The 20,495-nt window shown below is 42.6% G+C and overlaps 1 protein-coding gene across 1 annotated transcript in view; it reads right to left on the bottom strand.

The window, feature by feature from the left end:
* The window catches only part of LOC118417370 (zinc finger CCCH domain-containing protein 3-like), a 77,845-nt gene that overhangs the window by 18,039 nt on the left and 39,311 nt on the right, over positions 1-20,495 (bottom strand). Inside the window, exons 9-10 of the mRNA XM_035822923.1 lie at positions 19,942-20,005; positions 7,822-7,953 (exon numbers count right to left, since the gene is read on the bottom strand). Of these exons, the coding sequence (XP_035678816.1) occupies positions 7,822-7,953; positions 19,942-20,005 (196 nt within the window). The remainder of the gene's footprint in view (positions 1-7,821; positions 7,954-19,941; positions 20,006-20,495) is intronic.

Here is a 20,495-nt window from a genome sequence, read left to right as displayed (position 1 = left end):
AAAATCAGTTCTTTGGTTCAGCACAACCAGTTCATGTTCCACACACTCCTGGCCATCCAACTACTGGACGGAACATCAAGTTTGACATGGAGAGAAGGTTTCTCTGTAACTTGTTCAGGGAACAACGGATGTTAAACTGGGGGGGGGGGGGGGGGGGGCCCATTTAAAAAAACCAAAACCAAAAAAGTGGGTGAAAAAAAAAAAAAAAAAAAAAAAAAAAAAAAAAAAGTTTTTTTACTGGACCAACTTAAGACAAAAGCCTGTCATGTTTCCAAGACCGTCACCACCTGTCTTGTTTCAGCACAATTTTCTGATACTGTCAGCTAAGAACAACCCGACTGGAAGTTACCTTTTAAAGAAAAAGAACTTGACTTTAGGGCCTGCTTTAGACTAACAATAAGTAAGACTTGGTTTCTGCTTATCTAAGATTCATTGTATGGTTTCAGTGCAAGCAATTCTGATGCTACTGACTGAACAGCCTGACTGGAAGTTAACCTTTAATAGCAAAAAAGCCTGACATGTAACATCTTTGTTTCTGCTTAGTTAAGATTCACTGTCATCTGTTTGGTTTCAGTGCAAGCAATTCTGATGCTATCAAGTAAAGAAAAAAACTTGACATCAAGTAACATCTTTGTTTCTGCTTAGTTCAGATACAATATGACATCTGTGAGGTTGACAAAGTTCCTATCATAAGCTTTTGCCAACTAACAGCTTTGAACTGTCTGTTTTTCCTTTGTCTCAGCTTAGTCTGACAGACAATTATTTATTTCACTTTCTAAATGAGAAGAAGCCATAACGATATCTGGACACGAGTACAACAACTCTTCAGTCTTCAGTCTGCTGAACTGGTTAGTTTAAGTTTGGCTCCTAAGGTGTATGTACTCTTTGCCAAGTAACAAATGTCTGTTTCTTCAGATAACTGCTTAGTCTGAGAAACTTTTCTAAAAGAGAAGAAGCCATAACGATATCTGGACACGAATACAACAACAACGTCCAAAACTTTTCGCTAGTCAGTCTGCTGAACTGGTCAGGTAAGTACATGGTGCCCTTATTTGGTTAAGATACAACGACATGTGCAGGGTAGTTAAAGTTTGGTTCTTAAGGTGGACTCTTTGCCAAGTAACAAATGTCTGTTTCTTCAGATAATAGCTTAGTCTGAAAAATGATTATTTATTTCACTTTCCAAAAGAGAAGAAGCGCCACTAATGTCTGGACACGATTCTAACGCCGCCGTCCAAAACTCGTCACCAGTCGTCTGCTGATGCGATAACTTGTTAGTTGGTTACCGGGGGCGATGACTGGGGGGCGTGTCCCCCCCAGCCCTGGGCAGGGAGCCAAATAAGGGATCTTAACCAGGACAGTGAACCTGTGTGATGAACTGCAGGACAGAACCAGCAGGACTTCACTTAACTTTTGCACAGAGCAACGGACATGTGACAGTTTTTGTGGTTCTCCTGTCGATTGGACAGATGAGGAGGCAGACAGGCTTTTTGCCTGTTTGCCTGACCTGCACATGACTTTTTATGGTGAAGGAGGGGTGTGCAATTCCTTCTCCACCCTCTCGTCTACTGGAGCACTGAGTATCACAGGGGCAACTGTATGCAACGTGTGAGGCGGCTCCAGCAGATGCAGCTTTGTTGTTTGGAGTATCCGTCTCCGAGGAGGACTTCCGACCAAGGATGTAAGGGGTTCCTCCTACCCCCGACTCGTGTGCCATGGCGGGGCCGCTCATGCCCAAACATGCCCCTAAGGCCTGTCTCGGCCACAAAGCCCCACCAAGGCCACACAAGGTCACTAGCCGCAGCTAGATACTCATTTACACCTGAGTTAAGTGAGGGAAGTCGTGTAAAGTGCCTTTCCCAAGGGCACAAGATCGGTGACACGGAAGCTGGATTCGAACCCGCAACCTCCTGGTCTCGAGCCGCAAATGCTGCCACTGCGCCACGCGGTCCCACAACAGTTTAGCGACATAAAAACTGCAGGATACTTCCATGGGTACACGGGGCATTGACACTGTGGAGCAAGGAACCGTCCAAGGAGGAAGAAAGTGGGGGCAGGCAACAGAAAAGATACAATGTAGGAAGAGGATGATATCTGAAAATGACACTAAGTCAAACACTCAAAGACACGTATTACCAAAAACTTACAAGGAAGACTTTCTCGAGCTGTTTTTTCTCCAATAATTGATGTAACTTCTGCAAGCAGCTCACTATTCTGCAAAGTGAACAATTCAAATGTGGTTCCGCATAACTTTCTGTTCTAACGGGAGCCGCCCTAAGACGGTCCCCGTCGTAAGACGGTACGGATTTTTTGCTGATCTTATTATCCATAAGTACACCGTGTTTGTTGCCACTGACTATGCTGATTACAAAGGTAAATAAACCAAGTCCATGCACACAGCTTTAATTTGAATTCCAAGTATACTTTAACATATTTACTTCATGTTTTTTTAAGAGCAGAATTCTAACAGTAATGTTGACAGTGCTGAATCACTGCGGTCACCGGGCTCTGCGTATTGGCGGCTCGTGTCGCCAACTATACGAACTCATCCAAGCAGTCACACAACTGCCATGATACAAATAAATAAAGCTCCATAAAACACTATGAATATGGGTCTTCAAATGTTTGTTGAGTAGAAAAGCAACCAAAAGGAAGCGACATAAACATTGCCACCATTGTACTCCCAAGGGAGTGTGGCCGAGAAGGTGGCAGACTAGAGAAAGCTCCAAAGATTTATTTGACAGTAACAAATGATTCGTGCTGTCTATGAAAATAAGACTTGACAGAGAGATGTAGATGATATTTTCATATAATCAGACAGAGTTTTGTTGATGTTGGCGGTGTCGTTTTTTCGTAATGGTTTTTTTAGTCGGGCATTCACAATCAGTGCATTCAGCCCATTGCCCGTAAAACATCAGCTGGATTGTTCTAGGTACAGCCTTCCTCATGTGAGACAAGAAGTACATACAGTCACGATTTTACTGTCAAAAGAAAGCTAAAATATCATACTATTAATTTTTTTCTGTGTACTTAGATTTACCACTTACTTCTGAAGAGAGCAAAATATAAAAGAAAGCGTACCGAGTTAGGCACACTGTCCCGCGTAGCACAAAATTGGAAGGTTACATACACGAAATTGTCTCTCAGTGTTTGCCGCTTGTAACACGCAGCGCGAAAGGTTCATGAACCACATGAATGCATTTCTTATTCAAGTATGTTGTTCAAATTTATGAGTAAAAAATTCAGTCATCAAAATTTGACCACTCTCAGGCAACTAGCGATGGAGCGCCATGAGTTTGAGCGCAAGAAAAAGCGTACCGTGTTGGGGCACCTCCCGTTATTTCTGAGCATGTTTCAGAACGACCTTGACATATATCCCCCCCCCCCTCTCCAACTTTATTTATGAACCAGGCTCTGTTTTTCATGTTGTTCTGAAATAAATTGTTTTGACCTCATGCAGATGACATCTCTTCCGGCACAAAGTGAACAAAAGTTAATTTCATGATCCCACTGTTCTATTTCTGGCCATGTTTCAGAACGACCTTGAGAACCCCCCTCCCACTCCTGCCAGCGCTGAAGGACCCCCATACATCATCCCAGGGTCACCTGTACCCTGCTAACGAGTTCTACAGCAGAGACTAACGAGCTCATAATGACCATAAATCACCCGCACACTTACGTGTGGAGAAGTTATGGTGGTTCCATAACCTGGACTGGAGTTACTGCTCGGGGCATGCCGATAACATTCTACGGTTGTCAAACATCTTAAACTTTCAAAACTTATAATGAGAGTGACTGTTCGGGCCAGGTTCCTGTGACTTTCTAACTCTCTAGCTAAGGGTACTGTACAGGTTTCTCGAAAAGTTCCGTTTGGTTCGGTTCTGTGGAAGGAAACAGGAGTCGTAGCCTGGTATCCAGCCGTATTATAGCTCCAGAGTCTCTTCTGCCATCTCCAGAAAGGAAAGAAGAGACTTGAGAGCTATAATACGGCTGGATACCGGGCTACAGGAGTGGACTGCAGCTATATATAAGCTTCACATGGTCACAGCACACACAGCAGTCAAACCAAGGCTTTTTATTTTGAGGAATAGAAATCAAGTGGAGGAGTGACATCATTTCTCTGTCACCAACTCTCCTGAGTCCCCCAGTACCTGTCTGCAAAGCTTGGTTCCTTCAGAGGCCTGTATTGTGTCCAAAATGGCCTACTTCTTTTCCAAAGGAGCCACAAACTCTGAGTATCAAGGAGTCTTTTCCCTCTGGAGAAAGAAAAGTTTTGCACAGATCCAAAGACATTTACTGGTTCTAGGGAGGCCAGTATTGTCCAAGCTGGTGTCCTGCTAGTATATGTATCCTAAAAGATGCAACAAACTCTGAGAACATTGAGGTGTCCAACTTTTCCCAAGAAGTGCTATTACAAATTCTGAAATTTTGTGCAGTTACTAAGACAGCTCCAAGGAGGACCGACAGTGTCTTAGTGTTCTACTCCTCTCCTAAAGATGCCAGGAACTCTTGTTTCCTCTCTACAAGAATCCCCCCCCCCCCTTCCCACTCCTCCAAGCTGGAAGTGTGAGGGAATTTCAGCTATAACCTGTCAGCTGGGTTGGCCTGGAGTCATTTCCAGCGGCAGCCCACCATGCAAATTGAATGTCAGGGGAGCCCTTTACTGGTGCGGCAGGCTCCCCGGCGGGCGCCGCTCTGTGGAGTTCACAATTACCATTGTGTTGGGGTAACCTTGTGGGTACGGCGGGGCTGTATGCTACTGTAAATCACTGTGGGTACAGTACAATTGTGGGTACAGTACCATTGTGCTGGTGTAACCTTGTGTGTACAGCAGGACTCACAGTGCACTAGTGCCACTACTGTAAATCACTGTGGGTACAGTACAACTGTGGGTACAGTACAACTGTGGGTACAGTACAACTGTGGGTACAGTACAACTGTGGGTACAGTACGATGGTGCTGCTATAAGTATAACCTTGTAGTACAGCGGACTGTGGGCTACTGTAAATCATTCCGCTCGAGGCTGAACCATTGTTCTTCCGAACAAAGGCTCCCAGGTCACACCCCATCCATCCAGCTCCCACTGACACTAATAAATTGCCCTCACTTCAAGGAACTTCTAAGACAAGGTATAACCTACTCTTTAAGTACACACCAAGACGTGCTGTTTGTAACAGCTGCTTTGTGCTTTGCTTTGTATCCTGTTCCAAATGTTATGATGGATGTAAGAGTGGAACTGTGCGGCATAATTGATGGATGACGTAATGCTACCTGACAGTTACCTGTCTGCACACCTGGTCGGACTCACCTGGCCTTGGCCTTTTGCAGGTAACGCCACCAGGCGTGTCTAAAGGTACGAATATGTGGGAATCATACAGGTAAAACTTTGTAACAACAGCATTTGTTCTAATTGTTAGTAGTGGTGGTGCATGTTGGTTTCATTTCTGAGCTTTGTATAGGACAATAATATTACTGCAGGAAGATGTAACCAGTTTTACAGTAAAACATTACAGGCATGGTAGCTAAGGTGTTTTACAGTAACACTTACAGGTATCAATACTAAGGTGTTTTACAGTAAGACTCACAGGTATCAATACTAAGGTGTTTTACAGTTAGATTTATAGGTATGAATATTAAGGTGTTTTACAGTAAGACTCCAAGGAAAGAAATATGGAAAAATGTGCGCCATTCAAACAAGCACAAATCAATGTAAGACTTGCTACACATGGAGATGAAATACAAACTTGAAGTTTATAGTAAAATTCACCAATGTTTTGATAATCCCTTCCAAACTTCTTCTAACTGTAAGATTGTACACCAATCCATTTCTGATTTATTCTGCCCTGTTCTGTGATGAACAGAAACGTCCCCTGCAGGAACAGAGCCTGAGTCATGGCACTTGGATGACTCACAGATCAGCTGATTACAAACCCACAGGAATGTCTGCACTGATGTAACAACCACCTGCCAGGGACACATAAGTGCACTTCTACATGCACCAGGCCTTCTACATGCACCAGGCCTTCTACATGCACCAGGCCTTCTACATGCACCAGGCCTTCTACATGCACCAGCCATTCTACATGCACCAGGCCTTCTACATGCACCAGCCATTCTACATGCACCAGGCCTTCTACATGCACCAGCCTTCTACATGCACCAGGCCTTCTACATGCACCAGGCCTTCTACATGCACCAGGCATTTAGCAGTATGTACCGCTAGTTCACCTTTATCTGTGGGGTAACCTATGTCTGGTGTTTTGAAAACAGGGTATTTAAGGATATCAATTTGACAGACGGAGGTTTCAACATTGCAACATTTAAAAAAAATTGCATTTTGAAACCACTGTCCACCGACTTCGAATCCCTAAGCACCCTGTTTTCAAAAACACCGGATATAGGTTATCCCACGGATAAAGGTGAAGCCTGTTTTACTACTACTGACAGTTGGAATGGAAAATGGAATATAGCAGTTTAAGAAGGAACAGTGAAGCTGAGGCCTACTTTCCTTTCTGCTCAAGAGAGAAAAGCAAAAATCCCAGGACTGCACACAAGTATCTACTTTGTGAAATCCAAACTAATTTGATACGTCAATGAACTTATCTGTCCCCTGTGTTTGTGGGACAATGAACCTGTAAATACTGTTACAGTACATCTAACTTCTAAGGGTCTTGTCTTTTCTGTCACAGTGGGAGATTAGCTCTTCTGAATCAGTGAGCTAAACTGGTTCGAGATCACTTTTGTTTGTTACAAGATGCTACACTTTTCCAGACTGACATGTAGATGCACATTGTCATCATTTTTACTGCTTTAACTGTGATTTTAAAAGGTAAATAACTTTCTTTTCTGTCACCAGAAGTTTGGAAAACTTCCACCGAGTTTCAGCTGGTTCAACAAATGACAGGAGGAAGATGACGTAGAACTGAGACAGAATTACACGACTCGACAACTTCTGATCGAAACTTAGACGAACGCTTGTCTGGCGCGGTGAGCGCTCTACACCTGGCACAGAAACCCAGAGAGCACGGATCAGTGCCGCTCGTCTAAACTCAGCATAGAAAATAGCCCGCAGGAACTGGGGGAAAGGTAAGTTATACATGTGCTGGTGAAGCTGGGACACTCAAGGGGAACAAACTTTCTATCACTGCACACAACGACTGTAGCTACGACACCATGGGTACAAACTCTCCAAGTTTAAACACGACACGGGGGCCGTTCCGGTGTGAGTGGATAAAACCTTACAGTACAGTCTTGTGTAACAGGTATCTACTGGTACACAACTGGTGGGTCACAACTCAAGACAGTTCATTTATTATACCAAATAAAACAAACAAACAAACAAATAAGTGTTCAGTCTGGAGTCCTGACTCTTCAAATGACAAAAATCTGACAGCACCTGATTTGTTCCGAAGGTACCTTACCATCACCAGCTGTTGCGTTTCAAATAGGAAAGTTTTTACCGATATCTGTGGAGATGTCGGGAGGGATCTAGAACGTAGGGGGCCGGACACCCGTGGCACTTGTAGTCATAAACATATAGCGCGACTTTCCAAATGGCGTTATATGCTGATGAGCCTTCCCAAAGTCGGGAAGCATCTACACGCGTGCGAAGCTGTCAGGGACCCCTGCTAAGCTATCGGTAAGGTATCGTACGAATGGTCCAGACCTTTCGGGAGAAATTTTCCTGATATCGTAATGGCGATATAGTAGTTCCATCTAGACGATGAAAAAAAGCTGTCGGCGAGAGGTTGTATGCTCGCCGATATCGGGAAAAACTGTGTGTAGATCGTGCCTAAGTTAGTATTTTAGTGAGTTTCTCACCTGTTTCCCGCGGGGACAGTACCCGTGCACGAAGTCCTGGCACACCTGCGCGTTCCGGCTCACGTACACGTGGGAGTACGGGCAGTCGTCACGGTTACACACGCCGCGCAGGAAGTACGAGCACACCGGCATCTGGGGCGACAACAAACAAACATCATTGTCAACAAACAAACAAAAACATAAATAAACATTCCAGCATCAAACTCATCAGCATAATAATTATGTTTCTTAGAATTATTAGATATTAGCAACTAATATAGTTTAACTGTTTTGTATGTACAAGTTGCCACACATTGTATCCTTTACACTGTTGTCGTGCAATAAAGTTCTATCTATCTAGTATGTGAACATGAAATATTTCTCCCTTTGAAACCAGCTAAGAAAAAACAAAACGTGTGTCCAAAACTTTCACATTGAGTCGTACAATTTAAATCTGAAAGCTCATCCAGTCTTGCAGCGTTGAATGAAAACTTTCACCTAGTCATGCTATGCTGAGCAGCTTTCAGAAATGAAAAGAATTAAAAAACTCTATATTAGTCTTCAACATAATTTATGGATTTGTGATAAACAATTTAATTTTTTATTCCCACAAACATCCCGTAGTCGAACAAAAAGACATGAACTATCATTCATACCGAGAGCGATGAAGCTGCTAAATGATACTTAGTATGCTGGAACTTATTCCTATATCTTAACTGCCTGTTGTTCGTTGTTGTCCTTTTAACGATCCATTTTATCTGTAAGTTTTAACTGAATTTTAGTATTATTGCAAATTGGAGGCACTTGTATATTGTTATATGCCTTTAAATTAGTGTGTGAAACTTTGTGAACCTCGCAATTCAGCCGATTGGCTGCGACGAGTTTCGGTTAAATAAACCATTACCATTACCATTACCATCCCGGGCTGGTCCTGGTTTGGAAATGCAGCATAACAGGTGGTAAATGTCTGTGAAAACTGGTGAAAATTTAACCCTCAGCCTACTAAGGCAGCTGTTTCACACCACATCTGTACTGGTTATGGGCTTAGGCAGGTGGGGGAAGGTTAAAATAAGGCCACACCAATTTAATTTCTTGGTTCACGGATTTTTTCATAAAAAATATGGAGCGAAAGGGCGAAATAAAAATAAAAATAAAAATTGTTAAATGGTTGAGGTTAAGGTAAAGGCTAATCCAAAACATAAAGAAAAACATTTTCAGCATGAAAAAAGTACAAAAACACTATTATTGTACAGTAACAGCACCTGTACCCACATTTAAAGGAGCTTATGATATAATGGCCAATTTGCTACACCAGAAAGTTGGTGAATGGTTTCATTAAAGGTGAAAATTTGCTGAGTGGTAATTTTTATTTTTATTTTTTTTTTCCAAAAAATAGGAGCGAGCGAATCCGTGAACCAAGAAATTAAATTGGTGTGGCCTAAGCTTTCTGTGCAGAAAATGAGGGAGCTCCAGCGGCTGATTGGTGAGATGCCTGGTAAGAGGTGAAGGTAGTCAGGACTTTCCACTGCAAGAGTTCTGCAGGACAGTTTTGTCACCCGCCAAGAAAAATAAACTCACGCTTGCTCAACACTTACTCTGCGCACGGCAGACAAAAACAGTCGTCATCACACAAAATAAACCACCCAGTATAGAACTCGCTCCTGTGAGCTGCTGGAAGGAGAGTGCTGAACTTGGATTTGTGCTGGAGAAGTCAATTGGAGATCAAAATAAACAAACAAACAAACAAACAAACAAACAAACAATGACTGGTGAACCCAGAACGTCTCACCCAATTGTGCAACACACAGCAGACTGGGCAGAGGGGCAGGACGATCTACATTTTCCATTGATTTTCCCTGTGTTTATGTTCTAAATACATGTAAGTGGGGGAACCTTCCTTAACATTTCTGAGAGGATTCCGAACACTTGTAAGTAAAGGAGAAGGAGACTCATAGCAGCTTTCAGACTGTAGGTTGCTTCATGTACAAAAATGCTGTGGTGGAAACACAAAGTTAACGCTGAAAAACAATTACTCTGTTCCCCCAGCGTTCTGATGTTATTGCCGAGCGCTGCTGCTATTTTCAGCGGTGTGGAGAGCAGCACTTATCACCCCTCACAAACACACGGCAGCAGAGCTATGCGGGGTAATTTTGGAACAGAAAACTCTCCAACAAAACTACTCAGTCCTATTTCTGTGGCCAGGAATGTTGCCTTTTATTTACTGGAATTTTGTTGTTGACATTCTGCTGCTATCTCGCGCTGATGAAAGGACATCTACATTTTTGTGCCATCACGTAAGGATGACGTCCTGCCATAAAACTTTACTTTACGTGCCAAACGCGAAACAGTTCCTAAAGAAGAAAGCAGAGATGGCAGACTTCACCCCCTCACCCATGCTGCTGGGGACCTTTCCAGTCCCACATGCAAGAAAAATAGCAGCACTGAGAATGTATGGCAATGCTGTTTAGTGCGTGAGTTTGTTTGTTTGAGTGAGTGAGTGAGTCAATGAATGAATGAATGAATGAATGAATGAATGAATGAATGAACAAAGCTATGTCTAAAACTCTAGAAAGCCATTCCAATCTACTATTTTTATTTATTTCTGTTATATTTATCCAGGGTAATCCAACTCAGTGGTATTAACACTGCTTTTCAGTGGAGCCCTACATACTAACTCCTAACCAAGCAGTGCAGAAGTACCAAACAGCCTAGCAGCCTACAACAAAACACAACACAGCATCACACATACAGCACAGAGGTGTACAGAGTAATGGAGACGTATGTCGGCCATCAGGTGACGTATTCCCGTGATTAGAGCAGTAATCTGCAGTATAAATCCTGCCATGTGGAAAGGTGAGGAGGATTTGTACCAGGTGTCACACATCTATTATAGGACTTCAGCAATGTAACATTCATGCCTAATTTATGATAAAGTCCCCAGCAGGGACCACGGTAATGATAAAAAGTGAACAAATTACGAGTAGTACTTTGGTGTAAGAGAAACAAGTGGATATCATGTGTTAGAGGATAATTACCCAAATCTCTGTTTGACTTTTACTGAGAAGATGAATTGTCCCATGCATGTTCCTATAATATGTGGGTGATTTGGTTTTCAGGGTGTTTATCAGATTATGTACTTTAGGGAACATTTGGTATGTTTTGGTGGCTTCTTTAAACATGGGTGTATCTTCTTTATTTTACACCTCATTTCAGCTCACTTTAAGGTGCCAATTTAGCATTCATTCATTCATTAATTCATCCATCCATCCATCCATCCATCCATCTATCCATTCTTCCTTCCCTCTTAAATCAAATTTCTTTCCTTCTCTTCCTTCCTACATTTTCCCTCCTTCTCTTTTCCTTTTTGACAAAATTTTTCTAACTTCTCCCATATAATTTCTCCTTACTCTCCTCCTACCCAGCGACCCTTTCCCAGAACCTCCCTTCCCTGCCTGTCATCACACTGCATCAACACTGTTGATCACCAGGCTTGGAGAGCAGAGAAAACAATGGCTTCACCCAAGGACGTTATATACATGTAGGTGGTACAGCAGCCACAGTGATCCATGGGCTGGTATCATGTTTACACTCTTGATAAGGGAACAAAGGGCCAGAAGTAGGTAACAATTGGTCCAAAGTGGGCAACAATAGGCCAAAAGTGGGCAACAATAGGCTAGAAGTGGGCAACAATAGGCTAGAAGTGGGCAACAATAGGCTAGAAGTGGGCAACAACAGGCTAGAAGTGGGTAACAATTAATGGCTCTGAAGTGGGTAACAATAGGTCCAAAGTGGACAACAATGGGTCAGAACTGGACAACAATAGGCTAGAAGTGGGAAACAATGGGCCTAACGTGGGAAACAATAGGCCAAAAGTAGGTAACAATAGGATAGAAGTGAGAAATGATAAGGCATAAAGTGGGTAACAATAGGCTAAAGGTGGGAAACAATAGGCCAGAAGTGGGAAACAATAGGCTAGAAGTTGGTAACATTAAGCTAGAAGTAGGCAACAATAGGCTAGAAGTGGACAATAGGGCAGAAGTGGGAAACAATAGGCCAGAAGTAGGTAACAATAGGCTAGAAGTAGGTAACAATAGAGCAGAAAAGGGAAACAAAAAGCTTGTAGTGTTACAGAAGAGAGACAATACACAGACAATACTCCAACAATGTTATCTACAGAATCACTGCTGGAACTATTGAGGATGGTTCGGAGACCACACCGTGTATTGTTCCTGTGAGCAGTGCACAGACAAAAGACGGGCGGTGGCACATTGTGTTCCCTGTCTGTTCTGAGTTGTAAGGGATGTTTGAGCAAACAATTATCGTGTCATTCGCAGTTAGGGACAGATCGGGCCGCGGAAGCTTGGAAGCAATTCTTGTTGTCTGTCAAAGTCCATCTGAATATCTTTTCATTAACTTTCCTCATCTACACTTGAGTGCATTTTGGGGCTGAAACAACGAAGTGAAAAGTTTTTCGCTCATGAGTCATGTTCTCTGTTCACTACAATATTGTTTCATCCTTGTCAAGGCTGTAGTAGTATTTGATTATGCTGCTGCTGGGATCCCTAACACAGGGGTAGGCAGGAGTCAGCTAGTCTTCTGGAAGAAAGAGTGACTGCTAGGAAGTCAGAATCCAGCAAACTGGGGCTGGAGGAACTGGTAGAAAAAAACATGACTTTTTCCGAGCTTCACGTGTCGAAAGTTCGCTGTTCTGTATGTGAAAGCAATGGGCATGTACTACAGCCCTACATAATGACCAACTAGCTAATGTGACCATTTCTTTAAAAGCCCCTTGGATGACTTTCCCCATTGACAGAAGCACAATAAATGACCACTTGTCCACATAGACCAGATTTTATCAGAGTTTTCTTCTATTTGGGCAGTTTTGACTATGGTATGGAAGTTCATCTGTGTTGGTATATCATGTAAAAGTATCTAACTTAGCTATAGCATGATGAAAAGTGGCCCGTAGGCTGATTTGAGTATCTCAAACTTTGCTTGAAACAAGGACCAGCAAAAACATTTGATGGTAACAATGTGTGCATGTTGGACATCTGTGGTGACAACATGTCATCCCCCCGCTGAACAGAACCAAACGTCCCCCTGACGGTTTATGACATCGCCAAGCCACAACATCACGCCAAATCTGTGTCAACCCACGACCTTCCCTGACCTTCATTGTTCTGTAACAATGGGGGAGGGGGGCCGACGCTTGCGGCCGGGCAAAGTCTAAGGCTTGACGGATCCCCTGTCAGGCTGCGGCCTGGCGCCGGGCCAGTGCGGGGCTACACCTGGCCCGGGAGCCGGTAACCATGGCGATAACCACGGCGATAACGGATGGATGAGGGAGGGGATGGGACAGGACGGGAACATAAATTTCCTGGTTTGTCAATGATGGTTATGGTGGGGCGTGTCAGGGGGGAAGTTTGGCATCATGAATCTCAGCTGACGTCTCCGTGGGACCGGCCAGCTCTCAGGATCTACATGGAAAAACTTTAGATTTTTTTATACAACGGACTCAGGTCTATTTCCAGTTCAAATTCAGATTTTCTTACAACGGACAACGGGCTGTTTCCAGCTTCAAATTTTTCTGCCCCACTCTTTGTTAATTCTGCCATTCCATTAAAGCTAAGATACCTTTCCATCCATTTCATGTAATGAGGTTAAGATTTTTTGACAGACGGATTGAAATTTTTCTTCGTCTGTCCCAAGAAGCAAATTTCCATTCCGGCATAGAAAAAAAGGCCCTGAATTTACCGGACAGATACGATTATTGCTGCTGCTTCATAAGAGTACTTTGCACCATTCTGTAACTGGTAGGGAACACACGAGCACGTTGGATTGTGTCTTAGTAAAATGCTACTACTACTAGCTCCACTTGTGTTGCCACTTGTGAAGGTTGTATGAAAGTTTTAAAAATGTCAAATTAGAGTGAGTGAGTGAGAGAGTGAGATTGGTTTGAAAGAAGAATATATGTTCAAAATAAAAATCTATATCCTGGTATGAGAATTTCCAGAAGCTCCCATGGGAAATAGACAGAGAATACATCTGTAACTTGCTGTACACGGGACACCTGTGACCACACCTGTAAACACACCTGCAGCAGTATACAGGTGTGATAAGTGAGGATGGACAGGTGTGACAGGTAGCTCCACTTATGATACCACTTGTGAAAGTTATATGAAAGTTTTCAACCTCCTTGCTTGAATAGAGTTCAAAACTTTTTTCCACTTCAAATTCTTGATCAAACTTGAGACTACTGGGTTGGTATTCCACTCATTTGAACAGTTCTATTGTCTGCTAATGCACAATATGAAATTATGCTTCACAGAGTAAAATAAGGTTAGCTTTTAAACAGTTAATTTTGAAGCCTTACTCAAGGACTTTGTTTGAACCCTTGTTTATTCATGAAAGCTCAAATCGGCCTGCAGGCCGCTTGTCACTGAGGTTATGAAGGAAGAGGCAAGGGTCAGACAAAGTACATAACAGAGATACAGTTTACATTGTTTAAAGTCCTAATGAGTCTTATATGACTAATATGAAGGGCCATGCCACTGCCTTCAAAGAAGAAGTTAAACCCAACAATACTAAATTAAGTGCTTTTAATTAGAAATATGTTATGTACTTTACTTCTCCTTTGACACTGTACATACCCAATTACTAATTAGCCTTTGAGCATAATTTTGCGAATGAAAGTAGGTGTCTATTGCATTCTGCGACTAAAAACCATTTTGGCAGGCCCAAATCGGTCTGTCGTAAAACTGGAATTCCATCGTCCAGGCAGCGAGGAGAAGTAGTCTGGGACGTGCGGCTTCTGTTGTGATTTTGGTCTGCGCTAACAAAACAACAACAGCGACAAACAAAACAACAACAGCCCCAGGCCCAGACACCGCAGGCTGGAATCCTTACGTAAACAGCCCAGAGGAAGTGCAGATATGGGAAACAGGAGGACACAATGGTCGTCAGGACGGGTATCAATAACCACAGACGTATTGATTATCAGCAATATCATAACAAACATCGCCAGGAGGAGACAACAACAACAACAGCGACGATCCGCCCGTGCCTCGGACATGACATACCAGCCAGGGAGGATTATGGGAACAATACGCTGTAACAACTTGGGTCTGCGGCAGAAGGAAGTCAGAAGCGAGGTTTCAGACGTCTTGGCTCACCTGGGCAGAACCTGAGGAGATGTGATGGTAGGAGGGGATCAGGGGAACCAGGAAACACACCTGTCGGGATTAGCACAAAAATGCACAGGTACAACACAGGTGTTACACAGGTACAACACAGGTACAACACAGGTGTCACACAGGTGGGTGCAGGCACGTGGGGAGGGGAGGTAAGAAAACACTGGGTTCTTTTGAAATCCAGAAAATTTCTATTAGTAAGACAAACATCTTTACCTCAAAATTACACGAACCATAAGTTGTATCTACAGTACAGACGTCATAATTTAGTGAGAAGACTCCTCCTGTACAGACAGGTGAAACTGAATAGAGCCATCGGTATGAGAAGTTGGGATGTAAGGGCAAAGGTTGAAAATTTGTAAGACAAAAATATTTTACTTAAAATTACACTGACCATAAGTTGTATCTAGAGTATAGTTAATAAAATTAATTTAGTGCAAGTATCCTGTAGAGACAGGAGAAATCCAACCGAGCAGAAAGTAAGAAGTTGTAATGTAAGGGTAAATGTTAGAAACTCATTTTTACCCCGTCTCTGAGACTGTGTAGGGCCTGTTAAACACACAGAGAGGAAAGCTGTGAAAATGGCAGGTATTTGAGGGTCAGAAGCAGCTCTCATGTTGTCGTGGCTGATGTAGATAACAACAAATAACGTACAGGTACCATGATGCATACATGACTCTTTAGAGATTTCTTGGTTATGAAAGGGTATGAAAATATAGGCTTGGTATTTGAAGGTTTCGGACTGCCCATGTGGTCTTGTCAGGTGGCGGATGTAGATTATGGATAAAACACAGGTAGCAGACTGTAAGAATCTAGAGACCTATAAGTTATGATCTTTAGAGTATGATAACTGCAGGATGTAGGGTTGGCAGAAGAGCCCATCATGTGGTTTTGTCAGGCTGGTGGCTGTTGTAGATAATATACATAACAGACAGGTACCAGACTGCATGCAAGACTGTAGAGCACTCTTGGCTATGATATGGTATGATAATGGCAGGTGTTTCAGGGTTTAGAAGAGTCTTCAAGTGGTTTTACCTGGATGGTGGTTGCTATAGATAACTATAGATAACACACAGGTACCACTACCAGTCTGCATGCAAGACTGTAGAGCCCTGTTGGCTATGATATGGTATGATAACTGCTTGATAGTGTTTTGGGGTTTAGGGGCTGAAGAAGAGCCTTCAAGTGGTTTTACCTGGATGGTGGCTGCTATAGATAACTATAGATAACACACATGGACAGATACCAAACTGTAAGGGTCTGTTATAGAAGAGCCTTCTTGGCTATGATATGGTATGATAACTGCAGGTGTTTCAGGGTTTAGGGGCTACAGAAGAGGCAGGAAGAGTCTTCAAGTGGTTCTTGTACCCAGTTAAAATCACACGGATTATAAACACACAGGATATAAACACCCAGTTAAAATCACAGCGGTTACGGTGGGGAGAGTCGGGGGATTACTGGTCACTTAGCGGGATTAGGGCAGGGATAGTGTAGCCTGTTTTTTCTTCTGTCAGAGTAACAGCAAACTTCCTACCTTTGGCAACAGATTACTGTTGGTGACTTGGTGTGGAGAGGAAATATGCAAAACTTAAAATAAATTTATTTTTAACTTTGTCGTTATTAGACTCCTGAAGTTCCAATCTGTAGAAAATATCAATATATTGACCATTGTAAAACCTAATTCACTAATAATTGGCTAGATAGCCCTATTCGAGAATGACAGTCTCTGCAACATACGTCACATCTACAGGATAGCTGTGAACTAAAAATAACTTTAAAACATAACCATTGATGATCCCTGATGTTCCATACAACTCAGGAGCAAGACAGCAGATAGAGCCAAAACAACAACAACAAAACAACAGCACATTTTCATTTTAACAAGTTGGTTGCTACAGATCTTGCCTGATTTTTCTCCGCTCCTTAATTGTACATTTACCAACCGAAGCTGAAAGAATTCTTTTTGAAATGAAAACCTTTGGAGCCACCCTGCTTGTCACGAAAACACAAATGTGATGTCTACACTGGTCTGTTCTGACAAGGTCATAATGTTTCAAGTCGTAAACGTCACATGTCATCGCAGACAGACAAAGGAACAGAAAGAGGGACCATGATCTAACCAAAGTGGAACTCCCGAAGCTGTGGTGGACACAGGTGGGGAATAACACAGGTAGGGGACCTGTCTCCTCTCATGTCAGCCAGACAACGGCAGGCAGGTTACAGGGGGTCAGGATATAAAACCACAATCCCCAAACCGCAAATTTCAGTCATAAAAAAGTCAAACCAGATCCCAAAAAAACAAAACAATGTAAAAACCAGGACCGTCACATCTGCTGTCAGTCAGACAATCCAGGGAACTGGTCAGGGGGACCAAAAAACACAGAACACTAAAACTGCACAATTTAGCTGTAAAAATGTCAAATTAGATAGGTTTGAAAGAAGAACATATGTTCAAAATAAATATCTATACCCTGGCATGAGGAAAATTTCCAGAAGCTCTCAAGGGAAATGGAAAGAGAATACATCTGTAACTTGCTCTTTTATTTATTTATTTATTGAACTTGCTCTTTTTTTATTTATTTATTGAACTTGCTCTTTTCTTTATTTATTTATTGAACTTGCTCTTTTCTTTATTTATTTATTGATCTGATCTCTACACGGACACCTGTGACCACACCTGTGAACACACCTGCAGCAGTATACAGGTGTGATAAGTGAGGATGGACAGGTGTGACAGGTGTTAAAGGTGATGGAATATGGAACCCCAGACCTAGTGGATAGTTCCCGCTGCCTCTATGGCCTGAAAAAGGCTATGGGACTACCTTCCTTTCTGCTAGATCTTTATCCTAAACTTTTTCCGAGAATCAATAAGATGAAGGTAGGCAGGCAGCAAGGTTTGATGGCTGCAACACCAGCATCAGAAACCGTCTCACTGTGAACCCGGCGCCCTGACCCCTGTTAACCTCCCTTCTTCACGACGCTTCCTCATTCCCTCAACACAAAGGCTCGGAACGAGCAAAGATTCCTGCGAATCTAGTCAGGCTGCGAACGGGGTCAGAGGTCAAGGGCACGGAGGCACGATGTTGAATGATGAGGTCGGCGCTGGGGGAATTATGGGTAAGATTCGGCCAGCCGGGCTGTTCACCTGGAGACACAGGTGTCAAGGTCACGGGTACGACCTTCGCACACCTGTCTGGGGCTGGCTGTGTTCCATTGTTCCTGGATCGATTTGTAGTAGATTTTTAAGGATCAATCAATCAATCAATTAATCAATCACATCATAAAGAATCAATCAATGCCCTCTTGATGTTCAGTTCTCTGACACAGCTGAGTTTGTTGTTGCTATCAGATGAATGTTGGAGAAGCACAAGAGGAAAATTACATGATATTGCAATTTGATAATCTCGTTTTTTTAGATGTCATTGATCAAATTTGTTCCACTGGTATTCTATAGTTTGATCTTCGTATGCCCTGTCATGTCTTTTATATCACCTTTCTGTGAGTATGAATTATTTTCTTCATTTTTCGGAGTGTTCACTTTGTAAAGTTAATATGGGGAAGAGTTCACGCTGCTAAACACAAAGGAAAGCTCTCACCAACAACAGGGTTCACTTGTTCATTATTGATTGATTTGATTTGATTTATTCCGCTGTATAGAGAGAAATACTGCCAGGGCTGCCAGACCAGCCAGAGGCTATTACAATACAATATACAATAACAGCATATTCAATACAAGACGTTTGTTTTTTGAGCTACAAAGAGCGCTGTATAAAATGTCAGGGTCACCACATGACCACTGAGTTATCAACTCCCACCACTAATCAGTAAGGCTGCTGCCATCATACAAACGACACGTTACTGTGAGGTCAGGGTCTGGGTCCAGCTGGCAGGGGTCACTGCAAAGGTTAGGAGGCCGACCCTGCTACATGTGGACATACCAACAACCATCATCATCACGGGCGGGTTACCTGGACCAGGTCCACTCTCTCTCCCTCCAGACATTTCTGTCCCCCATAGCGTTCTTTAAACCCTCGACCCACAACCCCACACCACGAGCAAGTTGGTCTATGCAGGTCAGTCGAGGTCGCCCTGCATGTGTATACCCACCCATGCATGTGCTGCCTTCCACAGTATCAGAGTTCATTACCAAGTACCAAATACCGGCTGAGAAAAACAACAAATGGTCATCCCTTCAAGTATCAGAGTTATCAACCCAGGGTTCAGGTGCTCTAAAATCTTGTTTTTCCCCATAACTATCATAGAATGGAACTCGCTTCCACCAAGTACTGTAGGAGCCCCCTTATTATTGGAGAGCTTTGAACATTACTTACAGCTGGATGTGCAGAGGGTGTTCAGTGTGATGGTTCTTCTGTATGACACAACCAGCGCATGCCTGCGAAGGGACTTTATACCGGCTATATAGATATATTGATACAGAAGCTATTGTGTTACACTGAAGGGCACTTATATTATAGTATTGTGTGCGAGATAAAAAGAAAGAAGGTTTTGATATTGCAAACCTATAAAAATTGCTAATATTGACATAAACAGCTAATATCTAACCTAAGTTCTAATTGGTTAATGATAGAAGAAAAAGAAGAACACACCAGCAAAAACTATATGTTTTTCCTTATTGGGGAAAACATAATAATGCCAAAAAGCAGTTACTCGAGTAACTGGATATGATTTTGGAAACGGTCAGACGTTTCAGACAACATTCGTTGTCTTTTGTCAGTGACACTGAGTGCACACTGCAGGTAGGGGAGGTTTAAGTAGACTTATAGATACATGCTGAAGATGGAGGCTGGTTCAGTTGCTTGAGTAACTGCTTTTTTTGCGTAACTTATTACCTAGATGTCTACTGTTCATCGACATAAAACATAATAACTGTTCTGTACACCATGACCCTACAGAGAACATATCCGCCAGCATTATGAGATGCGATCCTTACCTTGTCAGGTGAGACCTTGTGAGAGAAGGGGCAGTCGTTGACTGGGCACGTCCCTCGTAAGAACCTGACAACGTTAAACACAACAAGACACGGGTTAATGGGGATGTTTTATTTATCTATTTCATTTCAGGCCGACTGAACCTGGGAACACAGAACACAGATGTGAGACAGGTCAGCTTAGGTTGGGTAAGGAACAAATCCAAAGCAGAAGTCTAGTCTAGCTACTAGTATGTAAAATCAACTCATAATATCACTGGGTGCCATAATGCCTTCACATACATGTACAATGTAGGTCTTCTCAATACTTTCTTGACCACCTAAGTATCTGAAGTGTATATACCTCAGGGTTACTAAATGCTGTATTGGTACATTTCTTCACATGACTTTTAATTCATGTACTGTATTTCTCTCATGTGGTGGTATTATGGCATTCTGTGGAATTGCACGTTTTTCCTTTTCTTCCTCAAAAATGATTTGAAATTCTGCGTGCAAGACTAGTATGAAATAGCAACCAGGTTGTAGGTACTGAAGTACAATCATGTACTGCTGTTTTT

Source organism: Branchiostoma floridae, chromosome 6, assembly GCF_000003815.2.
Source record: "Branchiostoma floridae strain S238N-H82 chromosome 6, Bfl_VNyyK, whole genome shotgun sequence".
In the NCBI taxonomy this organism is placed as follows: domain Eukaryota; kingdom Metazoa; phylum Chordata; class Leptocardii; order Amphioxiformes; family Branchiostomatidae; genus Branchiostoma; species Branchiostoma floridae.
The sequence above is the reverse complement of the archived record's forward strand: the minus strand, read 5'-3'. Positions and strand labels throughout refer to the sequence as shown.